We start from the raw sequence: 19,737 nt of genomic DNA on the forward strand, positions 1-19,737 counted from the left end.
TAATTTCACTTGTACTCAAGTAAAATTTCAGCAAACAGACATGCTATCATAGCATTCCCCTATTGACTAGGAGTGATTTATTTCTGTATTTTAATACTCCTAAAATAATGTTTCAAAATAATCCCACTGAATGTTTGGACTGGCTTTTAATGTCTGAACTGGAGGACAGCATTGAGGTGGTGGAGAAAACAAACACATAACATAATTACCCTATTGACAAGGGTTCGTTTATTTTTAATTTGAAAGGCAGGCTCTTAGAAAACAAAAATGGCTGAAACAAATAATATATAATATTGCTGATTGGTGTTTCTCTTCTTCAGTGTCATTTTGTATTGTGTAAATCACCAAGATATACAATCTGCTGCCAGTTCAGCATAGTGATATGAAATTGTGCAAAGAAATAATTACCTTTCACAGTTGAGACTCAGTTACATCAACACATTTCATCCTGATTTCTGACTCCCCCTTGCTAATATAGAGACTAGCTGTAAATGCCTCTTATCAATATCCACAGAAATGTGCCAGAAAGTGCTGATTCATGCCATATGCTCTTGTTTCAGAGCTGATGCAAGGAAGACTGCACTACAACACACTTCCAGATCATTTGCATTTCAATAATACTGTACAGTGAATTCAAGAAAGGAGATATCCCCCCTCATTATGTAAAGCTTACGTATAAATCCACTCACCATCAGCTTTATGCCAGCTATGACAAGTAGAGATTGATCAGAGCTTCAAAACTTTGTGCCTGGCCCGACCTGAAAAACTGTTCAAATTGTTTTCTGTGAGCCCAGATTCAACTCAAATCAAATGATAAATTGCTAGAAACAGTATTTTTCCAAACCCAGGCAATTGAATAAAAAAAAAAATCAGCTCAGCCTCAGATCCTGTTGCGTCTTGCTGGGTTTGGGCACAAACGTCAAGCTCTAATGAGAAGACTGTTGTCACTGAATGTTTGGCAGTTTGTTGAGTGGATCCTAGAAGTGAATCAAGACTAAATTTGTGTTGTGATGCTGCCATATCTTACACTGTTTCCCTGTTGCATGCAGTGAAAAATCTTGGGAGTGGAACTTGGAGTGGTTCGATAACAAAATCCCACTTCACTGCAAAAGAGCACAGAGTTTCTTGACTGTTACCACTACTTCTACAGTTCATCTACACTATTTACTACAACCATCACCGCACTGTAGACTGATCCAAGCATTGTCAAATAAATCTGAGGATATCTTGAATATGGGTCTACTGTCAGCTTCTTGCAGCATTTGATATGATGGTAACAGTCACTCACAACCAGTTTCTGGAATGCATTGTTTGAGCTTGTGCTTGTTCTACAGGGGATAGTATTATTTGTTGTTGTTTTCTTTAACTGGAAAGGTGTATTTTAGATGGGAAAAATACTAAATATGAAAGGGTCAAAAAGATAGGGATGAGTGGTGTGTAAGGCCTTTACAGTTGTGTTAGAAAACATCCTCCTGCAAACACACAAAGTGCAATAGAAATATTCACAAAAAGCAGTGTGACCAGCAGTTCCACAGAATGCACAATCCAGTTTGAGCAAACTCATTGTGCTACGGATGAACTACGACTAAATGTTGAATCACCTTGAATCCAGTGTGATACTGTAAGCGTTTGATTTCAATCTCTTACACGAATTATGAACGCTGAGTCCAGAAGGTCCAGAAGTCACTCTGGGTACGACATCTGCTTAACGCCTAAAATTTAAAACTGCAAATGAAGCTTGCCATAGCAGCTACATAGATGCACAAATACAGATGATCTTTGTGTGAACGGCAAAATAATCTTTGGTGAAAAGCCGTGAAGAAGCATTACATCATAGCAAGCTAGAAACCAGGCCACTGAAATAAAGCCGCCATTATTGTCCGTGAAGCTAAAAACGTTTACAGCCGTACATGCTTTTCAAAATACACACAAGGTCAGTTCATAACATACTTATGGCGCCACATTGAGTGTACAGTGATACATTCAGAAAAGCATACATTTTGTGACTCTTCAAACCAAATAATTACACTTACACACACGATAACCACTTTTCATGACATGAAAGGTTGATTTGATAATTCAAAACACCATAAATGAAGGGATGAATACATGGATAACTAGCTAGGTAGTTCTGGTGATTACTGTGAGTCAGTTACTGAGGCTTTGCTTGCAGCAGCTAGTGTCACATCTCAACCCGAAAGTTAGCCAGGCACTCCCTCTAGAGGCATTGTGGGAGGGTTTTCTTTCCTGGTGAGGTACTGTTCTGGCTTTGCCCTGCAGAAGCCAGTGAGGGGAGGTGGGAGAGGGTGGGGGGAGGGGGGCAGTGTCCTGGGTTGACAGTATCAGGGGTCAGGGGTCGGGGGTCAGTGAGGTTGTTGGTCCAGGGAGATGGAGGGACCAGAGCGGACTGAGGAAGCCAGAGAGGAGGCACTCACGGCAGGCTTCTGTGGAGCAGGCGTGGGGCCGGTGATCCAAGAGGGTCGATACAAAGCTACAGTGGGAGACAGAGAGCAAGGAGAGGGGATATTGTTCCTAGCTATGATTTGAGACCTAAGTATATAGGAATGAGTAAACTGGTATGGTCATGGTAAACACACACACACACACTCACACATACATAGACCAAGGAACCCAGTGACAAGCATAGACACAGACACAGACACACACAAAAAACATACAAACAAAAACACAAAGACAAACAAAACACACACACCCAAGACTCTGTATAAAGCAGGATTGGGGTCACAGATTGAAGTTTTAGTCATAACCTAAGAACATGAACATGAACGCCATGGTCATGAATGAATGAAAAAATAAGTCTTCACCATTTATATTTTATACTTTTTACCAGAGTTCCTTCTTTGCCATTCTAGGTTGCCAGTTAGCTAACATGCACTCTGAAAAACTGTGGTTCTTTGGCTCCGCCCACTGAGGTTTAGCTCCAGAGCAGCTGTGCTGGAGAAACCTTTGTAAAACTAAAACTCCAATCTGTGTTGGTGTCGACTCACTTTCAACTGAATCAATTAAAAATGGAGAGTGAAGCTGCTACACATTGGTTAATGATACAACATGCATTGTCAATTATTTTATCCAAGATTTAAAATATGAGCCTTTTGAAAAAGAAATCTGTTTGCCGAATTGATACTGAGCAGTGAACCCTGGTAAAAGCAGAGGTAAACATCTATCCTGAACCACTTTGGCTGCAGAAGGGACCAGCAGGTGGTCGGACTGAAGCTGCTGTTACCTGTGAAAAGAGCTAAGGAGGCTCTAACTCTCAGCTCTGTGGAGGGTACGAGGAACGGCACTGTGGCAGAAGGCTACTGACAATCTGCAAGAGACTGACACTGTTAGATGGATACATATTGTAAACAACACTACAACAACACAAATCATAATGACTTGTCTGGAAAAAAAAAGAAATAATTAATACTTACCCAAACATCAACAAGCGTAATGGATTTGGTATTTTCAAGTGTCGTCTTGTTTCAGTAATTTGTGACAGTTATCCAAATTGAATAGGGAAACTATTGGCTGGAAACACTGAAAACTGTGTAAGTGTCTCACAAGTCTAAGGAGTGAGGCGATGAATACCACCCAATCACAAAATACAAGGACACACAAAATACTGTTAATTTATACATGATATTTACAGTATATTAACATAACACTGTACAGATTAAGCTTTAAAATACTCAGTATGTACACGTGCATATAAAGTGCTCAAAAAGCAAACAGGCATCTGACACATTCAGTGGTATGACATTAACAGTCTGCCCTGGATGGAGGTTTGAACAGCATGGCATTAGCACAGAGTTGTTGTTTGTGTTTACAGTTTGCTAGGGGTGGAGCTCCCGATATGATCAATGAACCTTGGGCCACGATACAGTAAAACTGTGATTCTTAATATTCCTTGATACATTAAGTATTGTAATGCGATACTGTAAATGCAGATTGGAGTTTTAGTTAGACAAACATTTCTCGGAGGCAGAGCTGCTCTGGAGGCAGAAACAATCTCATTGGTTGAGTTAAACTTCAGTGGGCGGAGCCAGAGAACCACAGTTTTTCTCGCTAAGTAACGTTAGACTGAAGTCCAGTGAAAAAGACAAGAGGTAAGAGAGGAGGAAGCTAATATTATGAAGCCTAGCACTCTTGTTACTAACTGAAAAAAATGCAATTAAACTACCAGTATACTATAAGTTATCTAGGTTAGCTAGTTAGCCTAGCTATCCTTTTTTGAAATTCAAACTAGCTATACTAGCCTATAGCTATTTAAATAAGCTAGTTAGCTAGCCTGCTGACTTTCCAATATCATGAATGCCATGGTCATGAATTAATGAATAAATAAGTTTTTTTTTTTTCATTTTATATTTTTTATTCATATTTTGACCAGAGTTCCAACTTTGCCATTCAAGTTTGGCTGTTTGCTAACTTGCGCTCTGAAAAGCTGTGGTTTTCTTACTCCGCCCACTGAGGTTGAACTCAACCAGTGAGATTATTTCTGCCTCCAGAGCAGCTCTACTGCTAAGAAATGTTTGTATGATGTTTGTTACACCGATGAGAAATGTTTGTTTTATTTGACTACAGTATTAAACTGAAATAATATTATGGCAATTGAGTGTCAACATGATTTACTTAAAGCAAAAAGCCATTTATCAATTACTAGATGAAGTTCAAAGCCTTTCAGAATACTCAAACACCCAATGACTATTTTCTTCTATTTTCAAGAACATCATCATTGAAACATCCTTATGACAACATTCTTTTAAAGCTTTGTAATGGATGACAACATAGCAATACAATATTATACCTCGACATCTGACTGTATCAATACTTTTCATACTGAAATATTTTACCTACATTTAATTTGTAGAGCTGATACAGCTACCATTGCTAGTACACCAGTAACGGATGTCAGGCCAGCCTACCCATTGACTTCAACACATGTGCCTGTTCTTTGAAATCTATATCTGTGGGTTCCTATCCAAGAGAAAGCCCACACAGATGATCCTGAAGCAATGAGCAGCAAAATATGAAACTGCTCTACTGATATTTCAAGCGAAATCTTCGGTGTATTGTGGGGCAGAAAACCACATTTGACAGACTTGAGGTCCTCTTTCAATGGTTGAATTTTAATCTGGTGGAAATTTAGCAAAATAGACCTTGGACAGAGAATGGGTTGATGTTTTCAGTGTGTGTTTGTGTGTGTGTGAGTGTGTGTGTGTGTGTGTGTGTGTGTGTCTTTAGACGGAGTGGGGTATCACAGAGAGGAGATCACACTGGTTTCCTTCCTTTAGCTCAGCCAAAACACAAGTTTCACCCACCAGAGATATCTAATATTGCCATTTCTACCCTGAGCACACTTTCTTTGCTTCACCTCTAACACAAATATAATTTCGCCTGAACTAATAAAACACTGGAAATCCTGTCAAGCTGTCCATGAAGGGAAAAATAACAGGTCAAAGCAAAACTCAGTTTTTCTCAGTAATAACCCTGCAGTATCATCGAGTAGCTGACAGATGACAGCACTAAATAAGATGTGCACAGAGAGGGTGACTAATTAGATTAATCTGATATCAGATGTCCTTCTTAGCACAACCTCCAATTCCGATCAGCTGAGGATGTGTGTTAAATGATAATTAAGCGAACAATTTTCTCCAAGCACTATAAAGGGCCAATTCCAAGCAGAAACGTGTGCAAATCTGACTGTCAATGCAGTGCAGGCCAGGGAGGGACACAATGTGAATGACCATCCAGTCCATCTTTGACTGCATATAAAACATTTGGGATCATATTTCTCTCAGGATGTGCCAGTAAGAAATCATTAATCCAGGCAGTGGCATACAGCAAGTGTAAGGAGGACTCCTGTTTGTCAAATGCCTCCATTCTGCATATAAATCAAAATGTATTAAAGCCACACTGAAAAGATAAATGACTTTTTTGCCTTTTTATCTCATTCTATATATCATACCAAAAAATTATTTGAATGTATTTTTTTTATATCAAAATCTTAACATCCCACCCCTCTGGCCTTCCAATTGGTTAAAACTGCCTTTTCTCTGTAACTGATATGCCATTGGTTTACACTTTATCCCTCCCCACGTTATGTCCTGCCCCAATATCCTGTTTCAACAGGACAAATCGCATTAATTAATCACATTAAGGAAGCAAGATGCTCGCAAAATGCTGTTTCATTGTGACATGAAATGAGAGTGTATCACTTGGTGAAACAATATTGGCTGTTGGGGGATTAAGACACAAAGCTGCAACTGCCTAAGGCAAAGGAAACAAAGGGAGGGGTAGGAAAAAGATGTGGGCCAGTGTTGGCAAAGCCAAATTTCAAAGGAGCCAATCAGAAATCTGTAAAATAAAGATGCCTGTCAAATGTGTTTTGCCCCATTTTGCATATTGAAAAGCATTTGTGTTGTAGGCAAGAGGGTGTGGCCGTCTACAGTATAAGACAAGAGTCAATAGTCACCAGACAATAGTAAAACAGTCTCCATTAATGGGTGAGGAAGGAAAGAAGGCGAGCGGTCATTAAAGGTTCCAATGATGGAAAAGGAAAGAAAGGAAAGTGGACATTGGAGGGATGGAGGAGGGGGAGTGAGCCAGTATTTGGCAAAGCCTGTCTTCTGGACAACACCCAGACAGCGTGGCAGGCCTGCCATCCTCAAGTACCGTCCATCGACAGTAATAGGTATTATCTGGCAACACAGAGTCATTATCCAACCCACTGAGAGCAATCCAGGCCACAAAACAAACACACAAAAACCAAGATCAAAACTTGTGGTGCAGGCGTGGAAAAGGAAAACAAAGGAAAGCCATTCAGAAAAAGGTTTTTGTACAGACGAAGACAATAGTGATCAGCCACAGCAGGCATTGTTATTACACTGTGCAAGTATAGTAGATACTGTAAGGCACACACATACACAGGGAATACGGTATCATGTGTGCAGGACTGGTAGGATCTCAGCTGTGAAGTCGGCCTACAGTTAATGTACACTTGAACTAACCCCTTGCCTTAAGTGTAGTCTAACTAGGGAGATAACACTGTCATGATGCTAGTAGTCGTTCTGATTTGGTTGATAACTCATTCCAGGTTGAATGAGGTGTGTCACATTCCCTGAGTTTGGTGCAGAGCCTTCAGATCATCTGAATACATTCATTCTATGTTGCCGAACGTCTGCAGATGCCCTCAGAGGCACAAGAGGGTGCTACAGTATTAGTGAACCAGTATAACGCTAAAGTCAGTCACAATGGTGAGTCATAATAGTCTTAAATAGCTTCCTCTCCTTCTCAGAGTGTCAGTGTTGGGAAACTGAGTCAGAGATCGGTGGACTTTGTGGGTAAATATGTTGCTTGGACTATAGCCGGATATCGGGAAAAAATATCCAATTCACCGTCATTTGATGTTGAATTCAGTCTTATTTTTCTTAAACAATACTGCAGGGTGAGACAGCAAATTAACTTGTTTCAAGAATTTTCTTTAATCAAATGACATTATGTTGAATGATTTGCCTTATTTGAAGATAATGCTCATCTCATTCCATTGACAGATTGTTTTCACTTGTTTTGAGAAAAAATATAATTTTAAAACTATTAACTACTAACGTTATAAGATTAAATCAGTCAATAATATAATAGAACCTATGTATTGGCCATCCTCTAGTTTGGGATTTGGATCAAGTAATAATAACAGTGAGAGTTGGCAATCTTGTTTTAGAACAAAATATTTTACACAAATTAGAAAAGAAATATGCCAGTCTGTGCTGGTTTCAGATCATTTGTTTATCTACATATTAAGTTGTGTGGGAGCTGGACTAGCTGTCAGCTGGGTCAGGGTGCTGCAGGTCCAAAAGAGGTCAATTACAAATCACTATGAGATTCATACTCTCCTTAAAAAACAAGATCTATTTCTTACTTGAACCACATAGCAGCATTCCTAGAGCTAGTCAGGATTCAGTGTCTTGCTCAACGACACTTCAGCAGGGCACAGGTTTGCTGTAATGGGGAGTTGAACTGGGGTCTTTCAGTTGAAGAACAGCCTCCCTACTCACCATTCTACCCTGCTGCATCTGGGTAAATATAGTGACTATCGCGACTATAGGCAATATGATGGAGGAGTTTGGCCTGTTGAGGATTTCATGTCAGTAGTTTGTCTACTTCAATCAGGTGCAGATAAGGACACTAAATGAGGGGAAAGCAACTTCAGACTATTGAGACACACCCCAGAGTTAACTCCAAGTCATATTGCTTACTTTGCTATGACTAGGCTGCGGGATACAACTGATCCTAAACTGGTCATGTGCCATGTTTGAGTGCTCTCAACCTTCCTTCCTTCCTTTTTTTTGGGATCTAATCACGAATCAAGGTTCTCCTCCGTCTCTTCCATTCTCTTCCAGCACCAGTTCATACTGTATCAGATCAGCAACTTCTCAAATTGAAGGGGAAGGAGGTCTGCAGTATAAGAGCATCCAAACGTGAACATGCATAGCTGAGTATATGGCTATATTAAAGAACCACTGGGTACAGCTAGAGATGGACCAAACGCTAAAGGCTGAGCTGAACCTGGACAGGGAAAGAGAAGACTAGTCATCGCCCAGTGCAGACTCACATTTAGAGAAGTGACTGGAGAAGAAATGCACTGACGGATTCTTTTGCTGGAAATAGTCACCGTGTATCGTCATGTAATCATGTGTCAGACCCCCGTGACTTATAATATACATGCCAATGACTAGTCCTTCATCCCTCGTCCACAGCAGTCACATCACTCAAGCGCGGTGTGTGTTCAAGATCAACATAGAGTGAGAAAAATCAGAATTGTAACATTTGCTGAGCATCCACTGTGATAAGTACCTCATCCACAACTGTGAATACTTGCGCTGAATGACATTTGGTTTACAGTGCTGTGTGTATATATCATAATTATTACCATTTAAAACAGAGTGAATATTACGCTAAATATAGAATTAAGTGTTTAATGTGTTGCGGCCCTCATTCAAACATGTGAAATCAAAGTATCCACCAAACGTCCAGTTAAATGTCTGAATGTCTCTATGTGTTTTGATCACTTCATGCATGTGTGGTGTGGACCTGAAGGGCAAAACTAAATGCTAAAAACCCTCATTAAAAAGTCTCTATTAACGTCCTGTGGACCAATCAGCAGTCTCAGAATAAAAGGAAGGCGGGGCCACTTGTGCTCCTTGTGTCAAATCCCTGAGCAAAGTCACTGAACATTCAAAACCCATTGGCCGAGGCTTAGGCACAGGAAACAGGTAATGGGAAACAGGAAACCACTCTGTCCTCCTCTCTGTGAGCCCCACTCTCGCCGCCCGCCCGGTGACAGAAAGAGAGGCATGATGGGAGCTGCAGTTTTAGTATCAGTAAGGAGCCTGATGGAAATGCCTTCATGTTAGTTAAAAGGCTTATAGGAAATGAAGTTTTGGGGGTCAGTGACGGGGCCGGTGGGAACTGTAGTATCTGGGGTAGAGCGGGCTGTAGTTGGTGGAGTGGCTGTAGCTGGAGGAGGTGCTATAAGAGCTGGAGGGGGTATAGGCAGGAGGGGGGTTGTAGTAGGCGGAGGAGTAGCCGTAAGAGGAAGAGGGGGAGTGAGAGGAGGAGTAAGGGGAGGAGGAGGAAGGAGTATAGAGGGCAGAGGAGCGTGTCAGGCTGGAGAGGGGCCGTGTTCGGGGCGAGGAGCTCCACGTGGGGCGCCTGGGCCCCAGAATAGGTGAACGGTACGGGGAGGAGGGGGCCGAGCCCGGCTGGGTGGGCCTGGTGGCGGCGGCGGTGGGGGCGGCGGTGGAGGCGGCGGTGGAGGTGGCGGCGGTGGTGGCGGAGGGAGACGGATGCGAGTCTGGCACGTAGTGCCTGGAGAGGCCTGAGCTACGGGGCAGAGCGGGGGAGATGTTGAGACTGAAACTCTGGGAGTCGACCACGAACGTCCGGACGCCCAGGGTCCACTGGGAGTGAGCCAGCCTCAGAGGGGTGGACGGCGGGGTCCAGGCCGAGGGAGAGGAGGGGGCCTCCAGAGATGGGGGGCTCCCCGGGACCGAGGGGCCCGCCGGCGGGGCGACCGATGACGGACTGCGAGGGTTTCTGTGGGACGTAGGGGAGGTGAGAGAAGAGGCCAGAACTGCAGCGGCTGCACTGACCGAGGATGGGCTAAGGGGCGTGGCGGAGGGGTCATCAGGGACGCCCGAGGTGGGACTAGTGAGGCCGGAGGGGGGGACGCTACCGGGGGCCATAGCCGAAGAGGCGCCTTGGGTGGAGGCTGAGGCTGGGTGACTTACTTTGGGGGTGCTGGTCTTCATGCGGGTCATCCTGCTCCCGCGGGTGCGGTGGGACAGCTCTTGATCGAAGGCCAAGTCCTCCAGCCGCTGGGTGAGGGCCAGCTTCTGCTGGATGGCCATTCGCAGGAGGGAGTTCAGCGTCTTCTTCTCATCCTCGGCCGCAGCCAGCTGCCTCTGCATCTCATCCAGCTGGGTCACGTACTCGTCACACCTAAAGAGAGGGAAGTTTGAACAGATGGATGAGAGAGAAAGAATATTAAAGAGAGTTGGGAGGGGACGGGTTTGCGAGAAAGAGAGAGATTGTTGGATTGAGACAAAACACAGCTGCAACGCACTGACACATTGACAAATGTGACTCTAGGATAAGTACTATGATTTAATCTGTACTATCTTGAATTCAATTTGAGAGGCCTTGATTTTACAACTTGATCTACTATATTTCAAAAATACAGATGATCCCATTAACATAACATAATATCGCTCAAGCTTATAACTTAAAATGATACTGAAGTATGAATTTAAATAAAATTTTTGTGCCAACAGTCGTCTTTTTCTGGATGGGATCAAGAAAGCTTGTTTGGTAACAGAAGTCTTGTGTCTCGTCTCTAACCTGGTGGCGAACATGGCTCTCAGGGAGGAGAAGGTGGCGGCGTCCTCCTTTAGGGCCTTCAGCTCATTCCTCAGCTTCATCATGGTGTCCGTCACCATGGACTTCTCCATCTCATACTTACTCTTCAGGTTGGCCAGGGCCACCTCTGCCGTCTAGGCGAACACACACACACAATAAAATTGACACACACCCATAGACCAGTCACTGGCAGTGATATTTCATACTCAGAAAAACAAGTTACTTGTAACATTGGTGAGCTAGAAATCTTACTCTACTGCTGCACTCACTGTAAGTTTCTCTCGGTAAGAATATCAGCTAAATTCCTGAAATGTAAATGTAAAATCTCAATAGGATTCGTTCAATAAGACACTCTATTCTTTAAGTGAACCAGAACATTACTTGTAATTCAATGTGCTGCTGTGCCTGGATATCAGTTTGTAAAACCTTCCAGGAATTTATCTTTGCCATTGATCCAGCATCCATTGTGAAGTGTTGAGCCACATAGAGGAAAAACAGTAAAGCTAGTCAAGTGAGAAGAGAACAACATGGGCATGGCTCAGCATTTTTCTTGAGAGCAGCTACTGAACCACAGTAGTTTCAAATGATCTATGAATAATTGTCTGAGTTTACTGCTTCTGAAACTATCCAGCAGCTCCAGTACCTCAGAAGGGAATTGCACTGAATAGATAATGAAACCTTTTATACTCCTAATTTGACAGAATTGAGCTCCCTTGTCTAGAATATATTACTTACATACATGCATTACACTAGTAAAATTATAGTCCTATACTGTGTTTAAGAAAGAAGTAACAGTGGAAGTGCAATTTGGAGTAGGAAAAAATAAATAATTTATTTAAAAGTGAGGCAGAAAATTTTAAAAACCCAGACATGTTCTATAAACAATTAAACTGCTACACGGGACATAAAGACTATACTGTACAAACCTGCCCCTATAACAATCAAACCACATCAGCACAAAACCTGTGCTGGCTGAATCACGTGGCATCATATTCGTCATTTTATTGAGTACAGTGTGTGGATTCCAACCAGCTTGACCAACACTGAAGCATCTATCTATCTATCTATCTATCTATCTATCTATCTATCTATCTATCTATCTATCTATCTATCTATCCTGTTAGTAGTGCACCAATGATGCACACGCACCTTAGGGAGGAGCCGATTGAAAAGGCAATATGAACTAATAGCAATCGGGAAAAAAGGTTCAGGACGGCAACTTGAGTCCTTCAATCATCTTTATTGGCCTACGCGTTTCGGAAAGCGCGTAGTAGGCCAATAAACTGTTGGACACAACCTGACAGTCACATAAACTGCTGGACTCGCTCCCAAAGGGCATCATTAAACCTAACACTGGTGGTCATGTTGTTGTTATGAGAATATGCGTTGATTTCTTTTGTGTATCTGCCGCTGAATAAAACGGAGACAGAATCATCAACCACAAACCACCATCTCATGTGTTCTTACCTCCCAAAGAGACTGAACAATCATTAGAAAGACACCCTTATTAATTATATATAGGTCCAGAATCGCTGAACTTATCCTTTAAGTTAATAACATTTGATTACATCACAAACATACTTGCTGCTTGCATGTCCTCCTCACCTGTTTGTTAGCCTTGAGGACCAGCCTGAGCGTGGCTATCTGTTCTCTCTTGGTGCTGAGCAGAGACTTGAGCTTCAGGATCTCCTCCATGCAGCTCTCCTTGTCCTTGTCCAGCATTGGAGCCAGCTCCCTGGCTGCAGCTCTCTGTCTGGACAACTGCAGCGACCTGTCCACTGCCCGCTGGAGGTGCTTCACCTGTGGGAAGAGAGGAGAGAGGGAGGGGAGAGGATGTGAGGAGGACAGGTATATGAGGCCCAGTGGAGGTGCTTCACCTGGGGAGAGGTGAGGAGGAGAAGGCGACAAGAGGATACAAGAAGAGACTGGTCTACATCCCTCTGAAGGTGCTTCAGAGGAGAGGAGAGAGGAGAAAGGGATAAAGAGAAGGACTGAAGGAGAAAGAGGACAGAGGGATTATGACGTGAAGGAGAAAATCGGCCAAACGGAGAGAGTGATCTCCTGCCCGCTGGAGGGGCTTCACCTGTGGGGGGGGAGGGAATAGAAGAGAGGAGAGATGAAAGAATAGGAGAGGAATGAGAATAGACAGCAGAGAAGAAAAAATACAGGTGTGCATTTTCTAAAGGTGTCACAGCTTAGGAGGGAGGAGAGAGTGACGAGAGAAGAGAGGAGAGGAAAATGGGGAGCAGAGGGAGAGAGGAGACAAGAAAGAGTGAAGGAGGAGAGGGCAGCTAGAAAAAACTCACTCTTTCCACATGCAAACACGTACACATGCGCACACACACATGCACATGCACACACACACTTACACACACAGTGTCGTACCTGGTCTCTGACGATGGCGTTGAGGTTGTAGATGTTCATGGGTTCCCTGCGCAGCTCGCCAACTGGCTCCAGGGCGGGCGAGGACGAGGACGAGGACGATGAAGAGGCACTGATGCTGGGCGAGCCGGTCGGAGGGGTGCGGGGTCCCGGGCTCTGCTGGGACGGGACCTGCACACCCTCCCTGCCTCCCTCCTTCCCCTCCCCCCCGCCCTCCCCGGACAGGGGCTCTTTGGACGGAGACTCCGAGGGGCTCCGCGACTCGCTGGGACTGGAGGCCGCTGAGGTGACGGCGGCCAGGCGTCTGGCGAGGCGCGGCGTGAGGAGAACCCGGCTGTCGTCCGAAGACATGGCTTTGAGGCCGGCGCTGAGGCCCCGGAGCCCCCTGCCTTGCCTGGAAGAAAATAGAGAATAAGGTTTTTTTTTTTTACCTTTATTTGCCCAAGGGATGTTAACTGAGCACATTTGCAAATAGAGCTGCAACGATTAATCAATTCATCGATTAGTTGTCAACTATTAAATTAATCTCCAACTATTCTGATAATCGATTAATCGGTTTGAGTAATTTTTTAAGAAAAATAAGTCAAAATTCTCTGATTCCAGCTTCTTAAATGTGAATATTTTCTGGTTTCTTTACTCCTCTATGACAGTAATCTGAATATCTTTGGGTTGTGGACAAAACAAGACATTTGAGGACGTCATCTTGGGCTTTGGGAAACACTGATCGACATTTTTCACCATTTTCGGACATTTTATAGACCAAACAACTAATCAATTAATCAACAATGAAAATAATCGTTTATTTGCTCTATTTGCAAACCTTTTTTTCCTAACAAGGTTTTTTCATGGGAGTTTCCTTGTATGCATTGAGGGTCTAAGGCTGGTGGTGCCAGGTAGGTTAGACTATATAGATTAGGTAGGCTTTTATGTCTTGCTATAATCTGTTTTTGTGTTTTGCTCTTGCTGATGTTTGTCCTATATCACTCTGTTCTATGGTTGATCGTTGCTCAGTCAGATTTAGCTAGGCTCATTCTCTGTACAGTCCTTTGAGACATGCTTGTGATGACGGGCTATGTAAATAAACAAACTTGAACTTGAACTTGAAGAGCACTTTAATGGTAGGTCATGAGGGAGAGGAGCATTACTCATTCACCTCTTCTTCCGAATTTTCAGAAAAAGTTCAGAAAAACATTATCCAAAAGTAAAGGTTAATACAGTAATGTGTGTGATACTCTACTGATCCCAGAAAGGAAATCCTCTCTTCCGTTGCCTCTCTCCACAGGGAGGGCAGAGTGCACAGTCAGCTACAAAACTGCACAAACTACAAAACTGAGCTGGTAAGGATTCACTGCCTTGCTCAAGGATACTTCAGCTGGGCAGATACTCGCCGACTCTAGGGACTGAGCTATCTTTATCTCCTCCCGTTGAAGGACAGTCTCCCTACACACTACGCCTCGCTGCTGACAGTGGGGGAAAGGCTCTTCCATATGACGCTGCACTTGTGGGCATCCTACTGATAGAACAACAGTCAGACCTGTAGTAGTCCAGCATGACGCGGTTTGGCGTCTCGTTGTTGCACAGACAGACGTGGTGGTAGAGCTGGGCGAGCTCCTCGCTCAGCGTCACCAGCTCGTCCTGAGCCACGTTCAGTGCCCCCTGGCTCTCGGTGGCTGCTGTCTGAGCTGCTTGCATCTCAAACTCCAGGCTAGAAACCTTATAGAATAGAATAGAATAGAATAGAATAACTTCCTCAGAGAGAACTGTAATTTATATGGCATCAAGGTACACAGGTCAGTACATACAGTGATTTTTTTCTCTGTAAAGCATTTTAAATTTGATTTTTTGGAAGTGCTTTATGAATAGATTTGATTTAATTTGAAGATGGGGCACTGCAAAAGAAACGTCACCTTAATACAGGCAGATTACTGTGCACATACTATATATACATTTTGTTGATTAATATACTTTGTACCCAGAAAATAGCTTAATATGTTGACCCAAGCTACGTTTTTTGTTTTGTAAAATAAATAAATCAAGATATCTTTTTGAGAGTGCAGATTACCCCTTATTTTTGGTTCTTATATAAATCAGAGCTCTCTCTCATTCTGTCCCCATAGACAATAAGCTGTCACCATGACATGATTACCTTCTCCCGTCCCTCCCGGCAGCTCTTCTCCAGCCTGGCTACCTGCTCCTCCAGGTCTCGGAGCTGGGCGTCTCCCCGCGGCTTCTCCTCCACCGCTCCCTCCACATACTGAGCCAGCCTCTCCCGCAGGGCTTTCAGCTCCGCCTTGAGCTCCACCACCTCTGTCACAGCCACCCGGTACTTACACTGCAGGATCTCCAGACCCGGCGTCTGGTAGGAAAACATCGGACTTTTTCCCAGTGTCCCGCTCATATCCTCCTCATTTTCTCCCATTTCCTCCACTTCCTCATCCTCCCTGCACTGCTCCATCAGGGCCTCGCGGTGGAGCTGAGAAACCGCGTCGGTGTGGGCCTGCTGGGTGAGGTGGGCCCCTCGGTGCAGGCGGCGGAGGGCGGTGACTTTCTGGCTGAGGCGGAGGGCCCTATCATGCTGCTCGGTCAGGGCCCCCTGGGTGTGGTGGAGCTGAGTCTGGGACTCCTGCAGGTTGCTCATCAGTGCTACTTTCTCTCGCTCAGCCTGGAGGGGGCAGCAGACAGATTGACAGAATTTACTAGAAACATCATATACAGGACTGAAAGAGAACTTTAAAGGAGCCCTACTACAGGATTTCAAATTTTCCTCTATTTGTATACATAATATGATCACAGATGTTTAATGCAGACCTTGTTAAAATTTGATTTTGTTGAGTGGTTAAGTTTAAAGTTATGGATTTGGATTTGGATTTTCAAAAATCTTGGACTTGGTCTTGATTGGCTTCCCTCACTAAACAATTACTAAAAATCCTTCCAATCAGGCAGGTTTGAGTTCAGTTTAATGTTTAATTGATTTATCTTCATAAACCTGCAAGAAATTATTTGTTTTTATTGTGGAAACTGCCACAATAAAAACATAATAATAATCAGAGAGAGGATATTCCATATAAGAATACATTTCTTCCAACTTTCACAAACAAACACAACAGAGAAACCTGATGTCAACAGTCAGATCTAAGATCCTAAACCTAAACACCTTTGAGATACAGTACATTATGAACAATTGATTAGTCAAAACTAGTAGATTGTCTCCACTGAATCAAAAGGCATAATTAACACGATGAAAGGACAATTTGCACTGTTTCCAAATTAGGAAAAGTAGGATACATGGTGGGCACCGCACTTCAAACCAATGTTTCACCCTTTTTCCCTCATCACTGGCTGGCTAAATACTTCAAGTTCCATCGGGTGTAACGAAACTCAACTGTAACACAAATGACGATTCATTAACATTTAAAATTGCCTGGACAGAAGCTGCACTATGCGCCTGAAACCCACCCAACTGGTGACTGGTCGATAGTCTAGTGTGTCAGCCAAGATATAAATAAGCTCCTGCTGCAGCCCAACCTATCAGATGGGGCAAAGAGAGCAGGAAGGGATGGGATTACATCCAGTGGGACTGGCGCATCCAGCACACACTCACACACACACACACACACACTCACACACAGACGTACATGCACGCGTGTGCACACACACAACACAGCTTTGTGATGACTTGAACAAACTGATGCTTTGGTTCTAAGGTTCGAGAAACATCCTGACAGTTGTTGAGCTTTGGGAACATGAGCGAGAGAAAAAAAACCCAGAAGAATGAGTGAGTGAGAGAGTGTGTATGAGAGCGAGAGAGAGAGACAGAGAGTGGGAGAGACAGAGAGAGAGAGAGTGGGAGAGACAGAGAGAGGGGTTACCATATGTCAGCAGCCTTTTATGGGAAATTATTCAAAAGCCTGTACCCTGCATTCACAATGTGAGTGTTTTTTTAAAGGAGCAGGCTGGATTATGAGCCTGACAGACGATGAAACTAGAACGTTTGTGTAATGATTTTGAGATGAATGTAGTTAGATCATCATCCTTTTGATTCCATTGTATTCCATTGAGACTTTCTAAATAAAGCTGTTTCTGAATCGCCACATCGATTTAAACAAACATTCATCTACGTTCATTCATTTATTCATATTACACACGCTTTCCTGGACGCTATCATCCAAAACACCTGAAAGCACTACCAGTGAATAGATTTTTAACATGGGTGGTCTCAGTGGGAATGGAGCCCCTAACCCTAGCGGTGTTAGTGTTAAATCAAATCATCTGTAAGTGATTCGGAGAGCAGACTCGCCTGCATCAGCTGCTGTTTGAGCTTCTGGATCTCCGTCAGGTTCATCTCGCTGAAGAGGTCCGGCCCCTCGGCCTTACGCCCCGATCCCCGGCACTCGCCATTAGCCCTGGGCAGCGACCCTGTGGTTGTCCCTGCTCCCGTCCCGCCTTGGAGGTGGCCGTTACACCTAGTAGAGTAGTGTAGTGTAGAGTAGAGTAGAGAGTATCTTTAATATCCCAAAGCACTTTGTTTCTCAGAAAGCAAGCAGAAAAAATATTTAAAGTGCCAATACTGCAAGATTTTTATGTAAAAATATACCCAATGTGCAAAATTGCCTAGTGCAGCTTTAAACAAATACAAAAGAAAATGTACTATTTATAAGTATCACTAATAACTTAAAATATTTAATTTCATTCCATTAATAACGCTATTAAACTATGTGTCGTTTTGAGATATCCACCATTTTTCAAATGTCAGATATCCCAAATTTGAATAAAAAACATTCAAATACTATTCTATTCTTCACTGGAAGCATCAAAATACCTTGTTGGTTCTTCTACACTAGGTGAGAGTAAAGTGGTGGGCGTGGCTGCGCCGCTGGGTGGGGCCGAGGTGAAGGCCAGGTGGGCGCTGCCGGTGTAGGCCACATCACACAGGCTGAGATGGTGGACCAGCTCCTTGCGAAGGTGGTTCTTCTGCTCGCGCTCGCTCTTCAGGGAGTCCAGCGCCTCCTCCAGCTGGGCCTCCGATATGTCCTTCAAGCGCAGGGCGTCTTCTAATTGGCTGTTGAGGAGTTCTGTCTCCTCCTCCAGCACTTTGATCTCGTGCTTCAGACCTTCGTACTCCACCTGAGCGAGGGATGGCGGGATGGAGGGATGAAGAGATTAAATGGAGAGGAAATGAAGAAGGGTTAGGGTTAGGGCAATATGGGGAAGGATACCAGAATAGTAGAGTCAGTTTAATCTGTGTTTATGTATGCATTAGGGTTAGACGTTCATATTGGTTTTTATTAAATATATCTGCCAGTCAGTGTCGTCCACCACCGACATGATGGAGGTTCCTCCCTGACTACAGTTACATAAAAACAGCCTGTAAAACCTGCAATGAAATTGTATTTTCTTTGCACAATTTATTTCATTTAATTTTCAATAATGTTTGTTGTAAATTCATTCTTCATTTAAAGGCAGTAATGTATCCCAGAGCTTCCCCTACCATTGAAAAAGTGCAGTGGTGCCTTAAAGTGGTGCTAACCCAGAATTTTGTTAGTCTTTGGTTTCAGTGAAGAGTTTTAGTGTTTCAGATGCTTTTCCTCCCTGACAAGAATAAAGTTCTGGGGGAAACACTGAAAACTTGCAATTTTTTAGGTATAAACACGGTCAAATTTAAAGATACTGACTATCAGCGTGAAATATCAGCTATCGGCAGCTTCAGGACACAATTCAGTCAGGATTGGTTTTGGCCTTCAAAAAACATTATCAGTCCAATCCTAGTATACAGCACCTGTACAGTATGTATGCAGGAAGGGTGTATATTTTGTTAGGTAGCTTGGTTTCGTATCATGGTTCAGTATGTGTGTTTAAAGGTGGTAAAAACATATTAACGGTGCAATTTTCTAGTGTTTTTGCTTTTCAAATAATACAAGTATACAAACATTGCACTGACATACTTAGAATGTTGTGGGTGTGACCTCAAGCAAAGGATGTAAACAACAACTTCGGATGAACTTCCAAAAATGTGATTTATTTTGTATTATATAGTCTTTATGCCCATGTGTGTCTACGTGTGTATAAACTGTCTGTACCTGATTCTGTTTGAGCGTTGAGACCAGTTTCTGCAGAGAGATGTTCTCCTCCTCCAGCTCAGTGTAGTCCTGCAGCAGCCGGGCCTCTCGAAACTTATACTCCCTGATCTCCTCCCGCATCCGGCTCCGCTGCAGCTCCAACATCTCATTACTCTGCCGGGACAGTCCCAGGAAAATAGAGACAGAGCCGAGCCATTTCAGGAAATGATTACGATCAGCATGCACATGACTGGGTTATGAGATGTAAACCTGACTTGAGGTTATTGTTGTTACAAGAAAGGGAAGATGGTCTCCTGTATGAGTTTTGTGTATTCTGCTCCTTCATGCTTTAAAACTGAAAGAGCTGGTTTCTCTTGGTGAG

General features: G+C 43.4%; 1 protein-coding gene across 6 annotated transcripts in view; it reads right to left on the reverse strand.

The window, feature by feature from the left end:
* Window positions 1-9,446: 9,446 nt before the first annotated feature.
* The window catches only part of LOC139659485 (protein bicaudal D homolog 1-like), a 33,509-nt gene continuing 23,218 nt past the window's right edge, over window positions 9,447-19,737 (reverse strand). The window contains exons 3-15 of one of the 6 annotated variants that reach the window (XM_071537778.1): window positions 19,377-19,529; window positions 18,119-18,423; window positions 17,597-17,762; window positions 15,845-15,961; window positions 15,438-15,772; window positions 14,834-15,004; window positions 13,303-13,693; window positions 12,523-12,717; window positions 10,900-11,051; window positions 10,235-10,500; window positions 9,844-10,141; window positions 9,640-9,771; window positions 9,447-9,513 (exon numbers count right to left, since the gene is read on the reverse strand). In XM_071537778.1, the coding sequence (XP_071393879.1) occupies window positions 9,447-9,513; window positions 9,640-9,771; window positions 9,844-10,141; window positions 10,235-10,500; window positions 10,900-11,051; window positions 12,523-12,717; window positions 13,303-13,693; window positions 14,834-15,004; window positions 15,438-15,772; window positions 15,845-15,961; window positions 17,597-17,762; window positions 18,119-18,423; window positions 19,377-19,529 (2,748 nt within the window). Of the gene's footprint in view, window positions 10,501-10,899; window positions 11,052-12,522; window positions 12,718-13,302; window positions 13,694-14,833; window positions 15,013-15,437; window positions 15,962-17,596; window positions 17,802-18,118; window positions 18,424-19,376; window positions 19,530-19,737 lie in introns of all 6 variants that reach the window. The other 5 variants (XM_071537777.1, XM_071537776.1, XM_071537775.1 and 2 more) reach the window with 5 other exon arrangements.

This window comes from Centroberyx affinis, unplaced genomic scaffold (assembly GCF_046629955.1).
Source record: "Centroberyx affinis isolate AG114_WGS23_722 - 3 ecotype Tasmania unplaced genomic scaffold, CSIRO-AGI_Caff_v1 ptg003122l_1, whole genome shotgun sequence".
Taxonomy (NCBI): domain Eukaryota; kingdom Metazoa; phylum Chordata; class Actinopteri; order Beryciformes; family Berycidae; genus Centroberyx; species Centroberyx affinis.